Source organism: Leopardus geoffroyi, chromosome E1, assembly GCF_018350155.1.
Source record: "Leopardus geoffroyi isolate Oge1 chromosome E1, O.geoffroyi_Oge1_pat1.0, whole genome shotgun sequence".
Classification (NCBI taxonomy): Eukaryota; Metazoa; Chordata; class Mammalia; order Carnivora; family Felidae; genus Leopardus; species Leopardus geoffroyi.
The window spans coordinates 15,821,041-15,840,241 of NC_059330.1; the positions used below are offsets into that span (position 1 = coordinate 15,821,041).

General features: G+C 48.1%; 1 protein-coding gene across 1 annotated transcript in view; it reads right to left on the reverse strand.

The window, feature by feature from the left end:
- The window catches only part of NXN (nucleoredoxin), a 161,048-nt gene that overhangs the window by 26,717 nt on the left and 115,130 nt on the right, over nucleotides 1–19,201 (reverse strand). The window contains exons 2-4 of the mRNA XM_045487758.1: nucleotides 3,753–3,870; nucleotides 1,777–1,910; nucleotides 1,196–1,296 (exon numbers count right to left, since the gene is read on the reverse strand). Of these exons, the coding sequence (XP_045343714.1) occupies nucleotides 1,196–1,296; nucleotides 1,777–1,910; nucleotides 3,753–3,870 (353 nt within the window). The remainder of the gene's footprint in view (nucleotides 1–1,195; nucleotides 1,297–1,776; nucleotides 1,911–3,752; nucleotides 3,871–19,201) is intronic.

Consider the following 19,201-nt stretch of genomic DNA (forward strand, 5'->3'; position numbering starts at 1 on the left):
ATGACTGTGGCACCTGGGTGGCCCAGTGGGTTAAGTGTCTGACTTCAGCTCAGATCATGATCTCATGACTAGTGAGTTTGAGCCCCATATCAGGCTCTGTGCTGACAGCTCAGAGGCTGGAGCCTGCTTTGGATTCTGCATCTTCCTCTCTCTGCCCTTCCTGTGCTCTCTCTCAAAAATAAATAAACATTAAAAAATTCAAAAAAAATAAAAATAAAAGAGTGATGATTGCTCATCCCCAGTTACATGCAGAGATGGGGAGCTGGGAGTACCAGGGCTGGACCATGGGCCAATACACCAAGCATGGCACAGTGCAGGTATCAAAGATACAAAATGCTGGGGCGCCTGGGTGGCTCAGATGGTTAAGCGTCTGACTCTTGATTTAGGCTCAGGTCATGATCTCGCAGTTCATGGGATCGAGTCCCGCATTTGGCTCTGCACTGGCGGTACGGAGCGGGCTGGGGATTCTGTCTCTCAATCTCTCTCTGCCCCTCCTGTGAGCCCTGTCTCTCTCAAAATAAAGAAACTAAAAAAAAATTTTTAGAAGATACAAAATGCCCTCAGTGTGTTGGCATCTCAGAGATCCTTCTGTGAACAGGAACTTGAGAAGCAGAAGCACCTGGTGGCTCGGTCTGAACCAGAGTTGGAGTTTTGTGATGAAGGAAGGTCACTGATGAATAAAACCAGCAAGGGGGCCTGCAGCAGAGGAAGCTGAGGCTAAAAGGACCAGACGTACTCCAGGACGAATGTCTGCCCTTCTGGTTTTTAGGACAGCCCCCAGGCGAAGCACGAGGCCTGAGCGGAAAAAAATTATAGCACAGCCATCCCAGATAGGTGTCACATTCCATTAGCCTCCGGTTCTTTTCTTTCCATCCCTCCCCCACCACACCCTTTCATCACAATCCATAAAGCTGAACAAATCAGAAAATTGCCTCCTAACCTCAAATGACCTAGGCCGGAAGTGGGACGTGCCCCAATATTTACAGCAAGAACAGGTTTTTCTCAGCTCCCCTTCAAACAATTGCACGAGAAAATCTAAAAGGCATCTGTCTGCCAATCATCCCAGATACGCCTTCCCCAATTCCCATCTCCACGCTCTACGCTTAGCAGGCAAGAAGCGTTAAGGCAAAAGAAATGCATGTTAACCACCTTTGGGGAAGGGGACCACACGGCCACTTTCCCCAGCACGCGTTACCTGTCCGCACTAACAAAGATGATCTCAAATTTCTGGCCTGCCTCCTTGATCTTCCGGTAGGATTCCACCAGGACCCGGGTGAGGCTTCGGCAGGGTGGACACTGAAAGAGGAGAGCGAGATCCTACGGTTTGACCCTGTACCTTTGTCTTCTCCTGCCTGCAGAGGCCAGGTAAGCAAGACCCAAGTAGGACTGGGATAGCAAGACCCAGCTTATTAAAGAGGCAGAAACAAATGTGCCCCTTGTAATGGTGAGCATTCAGGATAGGCTCTTCTCACCTCCACGGTGTGCCAGCAGGCAGCAGTTTAAATGAACCCCCTTGGAGACCAGTAGAAGCCTCATCAGAATGGGTGAGGAAGACTACCCTTTCAGACCAGTCAAAAGAAGAATTTTCTTGCTGCTATTATCATTCAAAATAATAAGTGCTCGTGGCATGCAAGCCATGCATCAGGTGCAGGAGGAAGTAAGAACACCAGGAAGTGATACCCAAGCAGTAACACCCCTAGAAGCCAACCCCAACTGGTCTTAGTGGCAGCATCGCTGCTTCCTTCCGTCTGGACTAAGGAGTGCCTGAACACTCACCCAGTGTGCGGAGAAATAGACTCCCACGTGAGACCCCTCCAGGCTGCTGCTTTCCAGGGACTGTCCGTTATTTCTAAGCAAGGGCCCCGCAATGACTTCCCTGAAGGGCTTAGGTCCCCAAGGGAATTCCAAACCTGAAACAGGCAACAGGTGGTTAGAACGTTAAGATTCTTCCTTGAGACTTCTGACCCAAGAGTCCTCACAGCGGCAGGGCATGACAGCTTTATCATCAAATAGTATTTGTTAACACACGCATAGGATCTGGAGCTAAAACCCAGGAATGAAGGCAGAACCTTATCCACGGCACAGCCCCACCTACCTTCAAGACAATGGTTCCCGAACCTGGGTGATCATAGGACCCAGCTCCTGGGGGGCTTTTGAAAAGTACAGAAGCCCAGGTCATGCTCTGAGTCTTGGGATCCGGGGCCAAGGCTGAAGATCTATGTCCAAAATAAAGCAAAACCAACTCCCCAGGGAAGTCTGATGATGGGCCAGGATGGGGAATCACTGCCTCGTGTATTAACCATGAGTTTCTTCAAGTCCAACCCTGGAATCTCAGTGGCTCTCCATTCTGACGGCATTTCAGAATCAGCTGGGGAATTTTAAAATATCATGCTCCTGGGACCCACCCCCAGAGATTCTGATTCAGTCAGTCTGGGTTGGGGCCCAGGAAACCAAGTGAGAATTAAATCCAGTAAAAGGAAAGAGTAACACTCACTCAACCCAGATGTTCTCCATTCTGATGACACTTAAGCCCCAGGCAGGAAGAGCAACAGAACAGCGTTTTCTCACAGGGTGGTCTGTGGACCACCGCCTCAAAAATCGCCTGGGGTTGGGGGAGGGGGGAATGGGAGACACGCAGACTGACTAAACGTGCAGATGGCCAAGCCCGCCCTGAAACAAATGGTCCCAAATATCTCTGGGGATGGAGCTGGGAAATCTGCATTTTTAACAAGATCAGAGTAGAGAGAGAGTGTGAGTGTGTGTGTGTGTGTGTGTGTGTGTGTGTGTGTGTGTGTGTGTGAGTGATCTGCGAAGGTGAAAACTTGGTTCTACCACGCCTTGGGTTTTACTGAGGGCAATTCTTTGAAGCAGGTGAAATTTTTATTTGGAAAACCTGTGACCAGGGTTGAATTCCCCTAACTGATAGTAAGTGAGGAAGGGAAGACCTTAGGATGCTTTTAAGACTCCAGTGCCAGTGGGACAGAAACAGACCTTGGACAGCCAGTGAGCAGAGTGATTAGGGCAGCCTGCACCGGGTACATCACCAAGGCCAAGGCTGCAGGACTTGGGCAGCACCAAGAAATGAAGTCAGTCACCCCTGAGGCCAGGAGAGCAACACCAAGACTATGACTTTGCTAGGGTAATATTTTAAAGAGGAAAAAATCTCACAACCACTTAGTTTGCCTCTAATTGTTAAAGTGACGGCTGCCGTGGAAACAGCACCAGAAGTCCACCTCCAGGCTCTCGTTGCTTCTCAACGATCTCCTCAGCCCTCAGAACTGAACTTCCTTTTTCAGATTCCATCTCCTTTGGCCCAGGAATGAAAGCCTCCAAGAGGGACATTCTGATCTCTTTAAAAACGTTAACCATGGGGCGCCTGGGTGGCGCAGTCGGTTGAGCGTCCGACTTCAGCCAGGTCACGATCTTGCGGTCCGTGAGTTCGAGCCCCGCGTCAGGCTCTGGGCTGATGGCTCGGAGCCTGTTTCCGATTCTGTGTCTCCCTCTCTCTCTGCCCCTCCCCCGTTCATGCTCTGCCTCTCTCTGTCCCAAAAATAAATAAACGTTGAAAAAAAAAAAAAAAACGTTAACCATGACTTAGAGAATACTATAATTTCATCAATTTCATCACGACAATATCCTCTAGCTAAACAAACGCTCTCAGATATATTTCATTTGTATGTTCTCTACCAGTAGGGACAGTCAGGGTAGGGGGACAGAACGGGGAGTACGGGATGGACACGCCAAGGTCCTACCTTCTGGGTCATCACGGATCACCAGCAGCCCATTCCTGCACACGACCTTCCCGGTGGTGGCGTCTAGGAATATTAGTGATGGAATGTTGGAAATTCGGTATTTGTTCCAAAGTTTAAGCTGTAAGAAGCAAAGTGAAAAAGGTGGTTAAGTCCAAACCAGATCAATCGAAGCATCCTTTTGAGCCCCATCAGGCCTGAGGGGTGAAAGAACTGGAAAACACTGCTGTACAGGGAAATGAATAAGTGAAGCTACAATCATTGGCCTCTGTGGTCTGTGACAGGGGAGGGGAGTCTGAGTCCCATCCAGGCTCAAGCTGTGACAGAGGCCAACAGAAGACCACACCTGTTCTAAGACAGCTCTTCTCCCCCACCTCTCCCACGGGCACTTCCTCTAAAAGGCATAAAGATGAAGGGTGCCTAGCTGGGCTCACTTGATTAAGTGTCCGACTCTTGATTTCCGCTCAGGTCATGATCTCATGGTTCGTGAGTTCGAGCCCTGCATTGGGCTCTGCGCTGACAGTGCGGAGGCTGCTTGGCATTCTCTCTCTCTCCCTGTCTCTCTGCCCCTCCCCTGCTCTCTCTCTCAAAATAAATAAACTTTAAAAAAAAGCATAAAGACGAAGATGAATTAGGAAATGAACTACATGTGCACCCCCAATACCAGGTGGTTAAGGCAGGAAGGGAGGCTTTTTGTTGGTGTCTCTGAACCCCATCAGCAGGCAGGTGCTCCCCTGCTTCCCGGCTCTGCTGTGGCACCAAGGGAGAGGGGACAAGGGTATCCCAACAGAAGACCAAGTAGCCAGAATCCGGCGCTCTCCCCACCACATCGGTTCCTGCACTTGGGAGTTTGGGCAGTCGCTGTGTGTGTCATTCACCCACAAACACTAGGGAAGCAACATCCTGAGCCGGCTCCAATTCTTAGTTCTCAGTGCCACTCAAAACAACCCACAATCTACTGGCAGGTTCGATGTTGCCTCAGCCAAGTGTCAGAGGACCAGGGTCTAGGAGGGGTGAGGCTGAGAAAGCACGAATGCAACAGCCCAGGACAGGAAGCTGAGGATGTGCAGACTCCTTTATCAGCTCCCGGACATCAGAGTGACCGCCATTCGAGGGTGGGGGGGTCCACTGGGTGCTCTGGAACTTAACTGCCAAGCCCAGAAAGCAACATAATTAAACAAAATGTCCAGCTACCAACGGGAAATGGCAGAATGGCCCAAATGTCTAACTACCAACGGGAAATGGAAGAATGGCCCACTGCTGATTCAGCTGCAGCCTCCCTTCCGGGGGCCTGGGGCCCACACAGGAGGGCTGGCCGCCTGGGCATTGGCAGAATGGGGCGCGGATGTGTCAAGGGGAAGCAGGCACCAGAAGTCCAGCTGCACAGAGCAGATTATTATTGTTTTTAATTCAATCTCAAGCAGCGAAGGAGTTGGGTGGGGTATCTGCTACAAAATGTTAGGCTTCCCCTGTCTGTGGAGACCTGGGTCGTGGCAGGAGAGGTCGTGGGACCCCACCTCGAACTGGGTGGGCCCTGCCTTTCCAGTGGGCTCCCAAACCAGCCCTTCTAACAGGAGCGACTCTGCACATACAGTCGGCAGTGACCAGTACTACATCATTCCAGAGAAACCTGATACAGGCTTCAGATCAAACATTTTTAGGAGGAAAGGCTCAACAGCAGAACAAGACCATCCTGCTGCTGGGATTAGCTTCCTAAGTCTGCAAGTACAAGGATCCAGCCAGGTTAATAATTTTAAAGGGGGGCAGGAAGGAAGATGAAGGGATTTATCTGATTTAAAAAGTAATTATGGGGGGGAGTAATTATTGGAAAAAATGAGAAACACAGCAAACCGTAAAAACTGAGATAAAAATCACCCATGACTCACCACTTAAAAAGCTTGGGCAACTTTATATTTCTACCAGTGGCAAACGAGAACCCATTCCTCAGTATTCTTACCAATATTACTTAAAAAAAAATTTTTTTTTTCCTCAATGTTTATTTTTGAGAGACAGAGACACACAGAATCTGGAACAGGCTCCAGGCTCTTATCAGCACAGAACCCGACGCGGGGCTCGAACCCACGAACCGTGAGATCATGACCCAGGTCAAAGTGGGACGCTTAACCAACTGAGCCACCCAGGCACCCTCCTGGGGTACATATTTTGGCGAGTAGTCAGGAAAGGCATCTTTGATGAAATGGCATTTGAGCACAGATCCCGGATATGAGATGGGGCGAGTCACGTGCTCATGGGGGAAGGCCACCTGAGGCCCAGGGCACCTGTTAGAGGCTGGGAGGCAGATCAGAAAGAAGGCTGGGGTAGACACAGTCAGATAGAGTCGGGGAGAGGGGCCACAATGAGGTCAGAAGGGCGCTCTTGGCAGATCTTTAAGGCCCTGTAGACTAGTAAAAATGATGGAATTTTATTCTAAGTGTAACAGGAAACTACAGAGCATTAGCAGGGGAGTGGTATGATTTGATTTACAGTTTAAAAGGTCACTTTGGCAGCCCTGAGGGAACAGACTGTAGGGGAAGACAAGGAGAAGGCAGGATCTGGACAGGCCAGTGCAAACAGCCCAGGCAGAAGTTGAGAGCAGTGGGGAGGACCTGGGTTATAGCAGCAGAGAGTGAGGACATGATGTGTTCTTAAGACAGTCAATAGAGTAGGTTGACAGACTGAATATGCGGAAGGGATAAGGGAAAGAAAAAAATGAAGGATGTACTATGGTTTTGGAGTTTGAGCAAAAGTGTGTCAAGGGGTCCTATGAACCAAGATGAGGAAAAATGGAGGCAAAAGTTTGGGAGGGAAAGATGGAGATAAGAGAGGTCAATCTGAGATGCCCATTAGATGTGCAAGGGGAGATTTCAAGGAGGCACCTGGACTTACAAGTCTAGGCTCTGGGGTTGTCGCTGCCTGGATGCTGTGAGGGGTCATGAGCCTCCATGAGGTTATCCAAGGAGAGGACAGGCTACAGAGGAAAAGGCACCCCAGAGCAGAGCCAGGGACCACCCACAAAAGACAGAGAAGGAGTGACACATGACATAGAAGGAAAACGGGGAGACTCCCGTGTCCCAAAAGGCAGGTGGCAAAAGTGTTTTAGGGAGGGAGTACACTATTGTGTCAAAAGCTGCTGACACGTTGAGTAAGATGAGGGCAGAGAACTGACCAGCCGATGTGGCAGCTAAGTTTATTCACGACCTTGACAGGTCAAGGAGGAGACAGTAAAGTGAGGACAAAAGAGTGAGTGGAAGAGGGAGGCAACGGGGTGCAGCTCTGTCCGGCACACACACCTAGAGGGGGCCTGGGACCAGACAAACTCGAGTCGGCTTCCCACACGAAACACCAAGCGGGAACAATAAAAACAGGAAAGGCTATCAAGAGAAAAAGAAAATGGCAGATAAGGGGCTAAGGTAGTGACTACAGATAACTTTAAGAGTTTTGCTGGAAAGGGAGCAGAGAATAGGACTGTAGCTGGAGAAACACATGATGAGGTCAGAGAGAGGATATTTTAAAGATGAAGTCAGGGGGCAGTATTTTAAAGATGGGAGATGCTTTAGTATATGCTGCTGGGGATAATCCAGAAGAGGAAAATATTGATGAGAAGGAAAAATGCAAGAACACAGTCTTTGAATAGGCCAGAGGGTGGGATTGAGGTCACAGACAGAAAGACGGAGTTGTAAAACTTGACTAATTTTTAAATGTATACTCTTACTTCAAAGCACGTTTTTAGCCTGAATAGAAAGCCATGCTATTTGCAAATAAACATAACTTCACCTTCTTTTTCAACAATTACATCATTTATTTCCTTTTCTTTTTTTTTTTTTTTTTTCAACGTTTATTTATTTTTGGGACAGAGAGAGACAGAGTATGACGGGGGAGGGGCAGAGAGAGAGGGAGACACAGAATCGGAAACAGGCTCCAGGCTCTGAGCCATCAGCCCAGAGCCCGACGCGGGGCTCGAACTCACGGACCGCGAGATCGTGACCTGGCTGAAGTCGGACGCTTAACCGACTGCGCCACCCAGGCGCCCCCATTTATTTCCTTTTCTTAAAGAACTATATTGGCTGGATTTTTCCAGGACAATAGTAAGTAGCAATCATCTTTAACTTCCACCTGATCATAATGGGTATACCTTTTACTATTATATATAAGACTAGCCATTGGTATGAGATGGATACTCTTTTTTTTTTTTTTTTTACATTTATTTATTTTTGAAAGACAGAGCATAAGCAGGGGAGGAGCAGAGAGAGAGGGAAACACAGAATCAGAAGCAGGCTCCAGGCTCCGAGCTGTCAGCACAGAGCCTGATGCGGTGCTCAAACCCACAAACTGTGAGATCATGACCTGAGCCAAAGTTGGATGCTTAACCCACTAAGCCACCCAGGTGCCCCGTGAGACGGATACTCTTAAACATGTTAAACAAAATAGTCTTGAATGTTATTCAGCCTTAAAAGGAAGGAAATTCTGGGGCACCTGGGTGGCTCAGTTGGTTAAGCATCCACCTCTTGATTTCTGCTCAGGTAATGGTGTCTCAGTTTGGGAGTCTGAGCCCTTTGTCAGGTTCTGTGCCGACAGTGGGGAACCTGCTTAGGATTCTCTCTCTCTTCCCACCCTTCTCTGCCCTCCCACGTGTTTGCTCTCTCCCTCTCTCAAAATAAATCAATAAACCTAAAAACAATCTTTTTTTAAAAAACTTTTTAAATGTTTTATTCAGTTTTGACTGAGACAGAGAGAGAGACAGAGCATGAGCAGGGGAGGGGCAGAGAGGGAGGGAGACATAGAATCCGAAGCAGGCTCCAGGCTCTGAGCTGTCAGCACAGAGCCTGATGCGGGGCTCAAACTCACAGACCGCAAGATCATGAATGAGCCAAAGTCAGACACTCAACCAACTGAGCCACCCAGGCGCCCCAAACCTAAAAACAATCTTAAAAAAAAAAAATAAAAGTGGAATTAAAGAAAAAACGGAAGGAAATTCTGACACATGCTACTACGTGTATGAACCTTAGGGACACCGTGCTAAATGAAAGAAGCCAGTCACAAAAATACAAATACCTTGTGTTTCCATTCCTATGAGGTACCTAGAGTAGTCAAAGTCATAAAGACAGAAATTGTAATGGTGGTTGCTACCACCATTGGGGTTGGGTGGACGGTAGAGATGGAAGAAAGCTGGTATTACTGTTTAACGGGTATAGAGGCTCAGTTTTACGAGATCAAAAGAGTTACAGGGATGGGTGGCCATGAAGGGCTGCATGTCAGTGAGAATGAATTAAAAATGGTTAAGATGGTGAATTTTACATTATCTGTATTTTACCACAATTAAAAAAATATAGGCTTGTGTGAACTTTTTGACCTAAAAGTTTTATCAGGAATGGATGGTTACTTTATGGGTTTTTTTTTTTAATTTTTAAGTTTATTTTTTATTTGGAGAGACAGAGAGAGCACAAGCAGGGTAGAGGCAGAAAAAGAATCCCAAGCAATCTCCGTGCTGTCACTACAGAGCCCGATATGGGGCTTGAACACACAAACCATTATTAGATCATGATCTGAGCCGAAACCAAGGGCCAGACGGTTAACCAACTGAGCCACCCAGGCGCCTCTATGGTTACTCTTTTGATCTGTTGCAGTATATTTCATTAGTAGCCTTTAACTCCAAGGTTAAGCCATCCTTGCCTTCCTAGGAGAAATCTTCCCTGGTCACATGTATTGTTAAGGGATCACTACTATCATATCTACTCTGGGGCTTGGGGCTCCCACAGACAAATGGCATCTGATAACAAGACTTTATTTATGGGTCACTAGACTTGTCCCTAAAGTAGTTTGCAATCTGTGGGCCTTAAACATAAAAATGGAGGGTTCAACGTGATTATAATAGAGTGGTTTGCATGTGGGCACCTACATGTACTTGAAATGTAAGCACGTGATTGACTTTTGGCTATATATTTTTAAGGAAGGGTGGATTTGGGTACCTGGGTCACCTAGCATCTAAATGCTTAGCCACCCAGTGTGAGTCAGGACCATGCTCCCCAGCTGACATGATGACAGGGTGACCTATGGGCTGGCCGGCCTACTGGGGTTACCCTGAGAGCATTAGTAAAGTGTTTTTTTTTTTTCTTAAAGAAGATACTGGCATTCTCAAGTTCATTTAGAGAGTGCGAGTGTGTCCAGGTGGGGGAGGGGCATAGACCGCAGAAGGGAGAAAGAGAAAGAGAGATGAAGAGGAAGAGAGAGAGAGACAGAGACAGAGACAGAGACAGAGAGAATCTCAAGCAGGCTCCACACCACCAGCACAGAGCCAGACGTGGGTCTCGAACCCACAAACTGTGAGATCATGACCTGAACTGAAATCAAGAGTCAGACACTTGGGGTGCCTGGGTGGATCAGTTGGTTAAGCAGCTGACTTTGGCTCAGGTCATGATCTCGTGGTTCACAAGTTCAAGCCCCACATTGGGCTCTGTGCTGACAGCTCAGAGCCTGGAGTCTGCTTTGGATTCTATATCACCCTCTCTCTGCCCCTTTCCTGCTTGCACTGTCTCTTTCTCTCAAAAAAATAAACGTTAAAAAAAATTAAAAAAACAAAAGTCAGACACTTAATCGACTGAGCCACTCAGGCGCCCCTCAGTACAGTACTTAAGACTCTAAAAATAGGGATGCTGTCTCCTCAACCCCCACAGATAAAAAAGAACAATTTGGTCTGGTTCCCTCATGAAGCAGAAGGACTATGATGCCCTCTGGCTGTCCCACCCCTAACCATCAGAGACATTTCTTTTTTCTCAGTATCCTTCTTGGAGAGGTAAGAAACTGTAACCCCCATAATCCTTCCCATCTCTCCCTCCCTAGGGATCCACCCCCCCCTTTTTTTCACACGGGATCTCAAGGAAGATCCTGGCTTGTGTTTTATCCATAGTTGTGGGATCTTTTATTTCCAAAAAAAAGGTCCACTGGTTCAGTGGAAAATAATTATGCTTTTAGACTCACATCTGACACTGAAAAGTCAGTCCTTCTGTAGACTAATACATCATGGTATAATTTCATATGATAGAGATTAAAAAAAATTTTTTTTTACATTTATTTATTTTTGAGAAACAGAGTGAGACAAAGCGTGAACGGGGGAGGGGCAGAGAGAGTAGGAGACACAGAATCTGAAGCAGGCTCCAGGCTCTGAGCAAGCGGTCAGCACAGAGCCTGATGCGGGGCTCGAACCCACGAACTGTGAGATCATGACCTGAGCCGAAGTCGGACACTCAACCGACTGAGCCACCCAGGTGCCCCATATGATAGAGATTTTTTTAGGAACTTATGTCATTCGTCAGTGATGTGCAGGCTGCATGGGACTGTCTTTCTCAGGCTGCAGCATCACAGTTGCTCTGCTCTGAGCCAGTACAGTGGGCACGGGAATGATCATTCTAACCATGTCAAGTTTGATACTTGAATCAGAAAGTGAACTTTCTGTTAGAAAAGTCACAGAGGTCCACTTTGATGAGTCTCTTATGCTGACTGGAAAAGAGAAAAGCTTGAGCTTAAAGAAATGATCCCAAGACTCACCCCCTGTGCCTTTTCAAGTGTGCATGACATCTCCAGTCCACCAAAGATTTTCAAAAAGGCCACTTTAAAACAGTGGCTTCATAACCATTTTGGGGTCACAGACACTTTTGAGGATGAAAGCTACAGATCCTTTCCCCAGAGAAAAATGCACATACACAAAAGTCTGTGTGTAATTTCATAGAATTCGTGAACTCCTTGAAGACTGTCAGTGAACCTGTCTGATCCCAAGTGGTCTACGGACCTCAGATAATGACTCCCCTTGTCTTACGAGTTCATTTTAGGGCATGGCTTGACCTTGATCAACCGAGAGAGCTAGGATATTGCCCCATCCATAAAACTCCCTCTAATAAAAATCAGCATTTGCCTAAACTCCACGATGATGTAATACTGAAGAGTGGAAAGTCACTCTCTTTCTGCGTGTTGCAGCTACACTCCTAAACTCTTCCAGAACCGACTACTGCCTGCAGCCTCCCGTTCATCCTTGGCCTTCAGGATGCTGAAGATCAGAGGCACACTAACTGCACTTATTTGTAAGGATCCCCAAGAAGGAGCTCGTATTCCTCCTTGGTGTGATCATCAGAGTCGGAGCCATCACTGAATCAGCACTGCCTCACTCTCTTAAAGATCCTTCTTGGGAGGAAATCTGGTAGTGCCGAAAAAGTGCGCTTTAAGGGGCTCAGTTTATATCCAGGCCCTGATCTCTCAGTGGACATCAGTAGGCGACACGGTTCCCTGGCTCCAGGTCACGGCTCTTGCCTTGCACAGTAACGCCCACATCTCAGGACGAAGTGAAATGAGGCGCCGTGTGTGGAGATACTCTGAAAACCAAAGCGCTGCACACATGGGGCACGTCGCTAATATCAGCATCAAATTTACGCTTAGTTCCCCCTTGTCTTGTCAGCGTCCTCTTCAAAAAAACATTTTCCTGTCAACTCTATTGTAAAGTTAATCAATCAACTGTATAGTTAGTAGCCTGTGTTATAAGACGCCTCAGAAAACTGGAATTTCCCTCTGTGGCGAGTGGTAGTTTCACCATAAGCACCTTCTGCAAAACATACACACGGTCTGGAGCCAGCTTTACGCAGTCTGTTTGCTCCCCCCTCTCCACCCCTTCCTTTCTGCCTTCCACTTCCCACGCTGGACTGCCAGGTTTTAAAGGGGCATATGGAAATTGTTTTGAACGGACTCTGTGGATTCTGCTCTTCTCTCTGCTTAGAACTCCGACACCACGTGTGATTCTGATGGGACCCTCCGCTTGGTCTCCCCACCTTCTGGAGAGGGTGACTGTGGGCCTGGCGCAGAGATGCCAAGGCCCACGGTGCCCATCCCAGCAGCCTTTGAACCAGACACTGGATGTAGAGCAGGGGATCACATTCCACTGGCCATCGGAGAAAAAAGGCTCTGGCAACCTCCAAGTTTTTAAAAAAGTTTATTTATTTATTTTGAGAGAAAGGGGGTAGGGGGGAAGGGACAGAGAGACGGAGAGAGAGAATCCCAAGCAGGCTCAGCACTGTCAGCGCAGAGCCTGATGCGGGGCTTGAACCCACGAACTGGGAGATCATGACCTGAGCCAAAACCGAGAGTCACTTAACAGACGGACCCACCCAGGCACCCCAACTTCAGCACTTTAAAAGGACCTCCCTGGCTGGCACTGCTGCAGCTGGGGACAACCGAGTGACTTTGACTTCCAGTGCCTGCTCCCTCTCCAGTGACCATCGGCCAAACGTCCACTCAGAGTTCACATTGACAACAGTCAGACTGGCTGTGCCACCTCCCTTCAGAGCTGCCCAAAGGCCAGGTAACTCAGGCAGAATAGGTCACAGCAAACCCTCTAAGCTTAGAGATCTAAGTGCTTATAATTAGCGTGCCAGATTCAGAAGCAAGGCAGCAAAGACGAAATGGAAAAAAAAGGAAGAGGAGACAATATTAGCTCAACTTGGCAAAAATCAAAAAGGATGACAGAGCGGGCTATTGAGTTACTTGAGAGTTCCCATTCCTCGGCCTGGCGGCTGGTTCTGGTTAGCGACTCTGAAGGCTGTGGTTGGAGCGATCATCCCAGGAATGCCGGCCAGAAACACTTCTCTAGTGATCCACGGAACAATGAAGCAAATATCAAAAGGGACAGGACTGGGAGCTGGTAAACTGTAAAAACGCACACTACAAAGCCGAGCTAATCTGAAACACCGCGGGGATTCGTCAGCACCCACAGATGCCACAGGGAAATGCAACCTGGTGATTTCCGAGAAGCCCCAACTCCGGAGGGTGACTCAGAATCTGCCTCTCATTCCGAGGACTGGGTCTCGCACTTGACTGGGGGTCCAAGTTTTTATTTCTCAACAGCTGCTGCAAATCTATGGGATCAAGCCAAAGCTAACACAGATGTAAGATTCATCAGCAAGCTCGTCGGCAAGGTCAGCGCAGCCGTCTCAGGCAAGACTTACCCCTGCCCTTCCACCGAATGCTGACCACAGTCAACATCATCATCATAAACAGAGTCTTTGTTTTTAAGTTTATTTTATTTTCGGGGGGAGGGGGGGAAAGAGAGAGAGAGAGACCGTGTGCACGTGTGTGTGCAAGTAGGAGAGGAGCAGAGAATCTCAAGCAGGTTCTGCGCTGTCAGCCCATGGTCCAATGAGGGGCTCGATCCCTGCGAACTGTGAGATCATGGTCTGAGCCAAAATCAAGAGTCAGACTCCCGGACTGAGACACCCAGGTGCCCTGAAAACATAACGCCAGAGGTTACTTAGCATAGGCTCTGGAGCCAGGCTGGCCCAGATCTAATTCTGCTTTGGTCACCTGCTAGTTGGTGTCCTCAGAAAGCTACCTAACTTCTCTCTTGGTTTTCTCATCTGTAAAATGGGATTAACAGTACATACACTTCATTGGATGTTGTAAAGATTTAGATATGTGCTTAGAATAGAGCCTGGCATAGACTAGGTACTACATTATTATAGTCAGCTACCTGCTACGATTAATATCTATTATTATTGTTGTTATCATTGCTACTACTACCTCAGAATCACTCTAAATGCCCCAACAGGACCTTGTCCCAGAGTTAAGACCAAATCTTGCTTCTGAGGCATGATTCTAGTGTGATCTGTCCTGTGGCTGAAATTTTAGCCTGGTACAGCTAGCTGTTGGTTTGCCAAGTACAGTGCTTGGTACACGTTATGTGTTCAGTGAATGATGGGTGAACAAATGGAAGAATGAATGAATGGAAGGAAGGGAGAGAGGAAAAACTGTCGAGGGGACAGCCAGAATGGATGGCTAGCTAAGCAATCAAACTCAGCCATTCAAAGGGCCTCCTTATCGCCAAGACTCTTCCCCGTTCCTTAGGATAGCTGGGGGCCCAGAAGGCTCTTTAAATTGGAGCATCAATTGCTCAAAACAAGTGCTGGTGGAATTCGAGCTCTTCTCCCTTTCTCGGACAGGACCTTCGATTCCCCCATCCACTTCACCTTCCCATCTCTCCTCTGCCTGAAGCCAACACAGGGAACCAACCAGCAGACAAGGCCAAGGAAGAGGTGAAAGTGAACAGGGCCAGGCTGATCATGAGAAACCAAAGCCCTCCTTAGGGATTTGCACCTAACAAAGCCGGAATGACCATCAATTCTCCCTTCACTGTAGTTGCTTCAGAAAGAGGCCCTGTGCCCCAAGGGTGAGGTTTGGAAAAGAACACGTACACTCTGCTTCCTGCAGGCAAAGGAGCCACACATTACATACACCACACACCATCCATCCGAGTTCATCTCTGCCACTCCAGGCTATACTAAACGAAAAAGAAGGGGTGCCTGGGTGGCTCAGTTGGTTAGACATCTGACTCTTGATTCTGGCTCAGGTCATGATCTCACAGTTCGTGGGGTGGAGCCCCATGTGGGGCTCTGCACTGACAGTGCAGAGCCTGCTTGGGATTCTCTCTGTCCCTTTCTCTCTGTCCCTCCCCTGCTCATGCTCTCTCTCTCAAAATAAATAAATAAACTTAAAAAAAAATAACAAAAGAGACTGGGTAGAAGGGACATTAAAAATTTATTCTTGGGGCGCCTGGGTGGCGCAGTCGGTTAAGCGTCCGACTTCAGCCAGGTCACGATCTCGCGGTCCGTGAGTTCGAGCCCCGCGTCAGGCTCTGGGCTGATGGCTCAGAGCCTGGAGCCTGTTTCCGATTCTGTGTCTCCCTCTCTCTCTGCCTCTCCCCCGTTCATGCTCTGTCTCTCTCTGTCCCAAAAATAAATAAACGTTGAAAAAAAAAAATTTAAAAAAAAAAAATTTATTCTTCATTTCTTTAAATGTCAGAACACTAAGTTTTCCAGCGGATGGATAGCTGACCCAGCCGGGCTATACGATCTGATGTTAGGTGTCATTTTCTTACAACATTACTCAAAGTGCTGCAGGAAGATATGAAGGGGGTGAAATACCATGCCTGCCTTCAGGAACCTTACAGTTTACAAGAGAAAAATGGTTAAAATGACAAATGTTATGCTTTATCTATCTTACTGCAATTAAAAAAAAAAAAAGTTGGAACCATGACTACTTATGTACAGGGATGGGACAGATCATGGCAACTGCCAGGATAAAGGATCAAAAAAGAAGAAAGGAGACTGGCTCAATCTAGTTTAGGGAATGTGCTGGGGCTGGTTCTGTATGCTGAACACACCCACCCCCCCTTCATTCCAAATCGGGGTGGCCACAAGAACCAACAGCTGGTGGCTGAGTTTAACCTTATTGGTCAGTCAAATCTTCAGTCAATGCTTTTGGTGGGAGGCAGTGTATGGTATAGGTAAAATGGTTAAGAACATGGTTCTGGAGCCAGGCTGCCTGGGTTCAAGTCCCAACCCTGCTATGTATCAGCTGGGGGGGGCCTGGGGCAAGTTAGTTCACTTCTCAAGAGCCTCAACTGTCTCATGAAAAAAATAAGGATAATACCTGCCATCATACTGTTGCTGTGAGAACTCCGTGAATTAATATATTAATTAATATATTAATCAATATATACTAATAAATTCTTGGGGCGCCTGGGTGGCTCAGTCAGTTGGGCATCTGACTTCAGCTCAGGTCGTGATCTCGCAGTCTGTGGGTTGGAGCCCGGCGTCAGGCTCTGTGCTGATAGCTCAGAGCCTAGATCCTGCTTCGCATTCTGTGTCTCCCTCTCTCTCTGCTCCTCCCCTGCTTGCACGCTCTCTCTCTCAAAAATAAACATTTAAAACAACTAAAAAACAATATGTACGGTTCTCAGAATGCTGCCTAGTAAGTGTTCAATAGATGTTAGAATACTGCCATTTCTCTGATGCTAAGTAGAAGAATGTGGTGACCCTCTAACTCCTGTTTAGCACCCACATCAGCTGCATGTTCCCATTCTGGTGGAGGAAATGACTTCTTGGGCCTTGTATCATTTGGGATACCCACAGATAGAGGAATGGGGGCCAGGAGACAACCCGACGAGCCAGTGTCTCACTGCTGGTGTGCAGACATCTTGAGTTCTGAAGAGCCTCACTTTGCTTTGCGAGATATTCTTTTCCAATGGAAATCACTGTGCGCCTGGCAGGAGAGGTGTCGGGTCTGGTATCTGCTGCTTCCTTCTATCTCTTTAGCCGAGAGATGTCCATCTCCATCAGCAGCCAGCCCTGTGCCACACACCTCACCAGTCAAACAGCATGCTATGCTTCCGTCTTACCCTGTGACTGTAGAGTGCTGTCCGACACACTGCCGATTCCCGGGACAAAGGGCTGCACGCTCTCTTCTACCAGGTGGGGCACAAAACCACCACTACCCTTTAATCCTTTCTCCAAGGGGCTGGCTGCCTTCTGGCAGTATCATATCCTCACTGCATCAGGGCAGGAAGCAGTGCAGCGGGCAAGAGCACGGGCTCTGGGGGCAGACAGTGTGGGTCCGAACCCTGGCCCTGCCACCTCTGGCAAGTGACTTTGCCTCTCCAAGCCTCAATCTCTTCAATTGCAAAATGGTTCCATGGTGCCTATCTCCTAGGGCTGGTGGGAGGATAGCACACGTGCTCAGAACTGCCCCCGGCACACGGCAAGCGCTCACTGGAGAACACTTCTAACGTGTGCCCTTCCGGGTTTACAGCAGACAGCCCATCAGGGGGGCAATGGGCCCAGCACATGGTCAGACCGTAAGAGCGCGTCCCCAGCAGTAACTGACTGTGGTGATCAGGACACGATAGCACCACTGGTCCCTACCAGGGCTGGGACCCAGGATGACCCCCACAAATCAGTATGAGTAAGTACAGAATATTCCACAAGAGAACTCCTGCCAGAAAGTAGGTAAGCGGATCAAGCCCGACAAAGGAAGGGATGAGCAGAGGAGTCTCTACCTCCCCAACAACGACTCGAGGGGTGGGGGTGGGGGCAACAGCTACCCTTCTTCATGGAAATGAAGACATTTTCCAAACTAGCATCCAGTCTGTGGAGTGAGAGAAATCAACTAAGAAATGCACACAACAGAGGGGCACCTGGGTGGCTTAGTCGGTTAAGCGTTCAACTCCTGACTTCAGTTCAGGTCATGATCTCACTGTTTATGAGTTTGAGTCCCACACCAGGGCTGTCAGCGCAGAGCCTGCTTGGGATTCTCTTTCTCTCTCTCTCTCTCTGCCCCTCCCTCTCTCTCAAAATAAATAAATAAACATTTTTTAAAAAAGAAAAGAAATGCACACAGCCACCAGAGACACGAGACACAAGACACAAGGCAGAGACACAAGAGGCCAGAGACACATGGTGGCCATGCTGGTGGGCATGAGAAACTAAAAAATAAAAACGTGGCATTCCCTGTGGCTTGGAGACCTGGGTCTAGCGGCAGTGGGCTGCAGTCTTGGGATTCTGGTGACAGAGTAGTGGGTTGCTGGCAAGGATGAAAAGTGGAAGAAGCCACATGCTCTGTGCAACCAGCAATGGAAGAAGCCGGAAGGGAACTAAAGCACATTCCAAAACCCCGGTGGCTGCCTCTTCCTCCTCCTTCCTTCTCAGGGGTCACTCACCAAGAGACTCTGCCACTAAACTTCCTTTCAGAAAGTTGCACCTTCGGGGGGCACCTGGGTGGCTCAGTCGGTTAAACGTCCGACTTCTGCTTAGGTCATGATCTCGTAGTTTGTGACTTCAAGCCCCACATCGGGCTCTGTGCTGACAGCTCAGAGCCTGGAGCCTGCTTCGGGTTCTGTGTCTCCCTCTCTCTGCCCCTCCCCCACTCATGCTCTGTCTCTCTCTCTCCTCTCTCTCTCCCTCTCTCTCAAAAATAAACAAACATTAAAAAACAGAAAAAAGGAAAAAAGAAAAAGAAAGCTGCACCTTCAGATCAGCTTCAGTCAACGACAACAACAACAACAACAACAAATTATTAAGGTTCACAACGATGCCCACAAACACAAAGGCAAAAATGTAAATATTTTCTTCTCAGCCTTTTGAAACTGCTGAAATGCAAAATATTTCTCTTTTCCCCAAAGTATCTCCCAATCACTCTAGCTCCCTGTGGCCTGAGAGAATCCCGTTCCTGAACACTTGGAACCTGGTACCATGTGTAACGCTAATTAAAGAGGTTCGTTGACTATGCTGTACAACTTCCTGCCCTAATGACTCAACAAGCCAGGAGATGAGCAGTTTGTTGGGAGTACAAAGCGACATATGGCTGCCAAGTTCTTTCTGGCCGACACCACAGACGGAGGGAAAGGCTGTTCTGTTTCCCCGTGCCTCAGCTCTCACAAGCTGACAGAGGGATTTCCTAAAGCCCCATCTGGTATAAAAACCTCTACTGGGCACAGTGGTTTGGAATTGTAAGAGGGTGGCTAGTAATAACAGACCAGGGCCAAATGCTGTAGCGAGAGAAGGATTAAAGTGGCTGGGAGTTTGCCCATGACACAGGACAAGGAGCCAGAGTCAGTCTGGAACCTGAGAGACCATGTTCCAGCT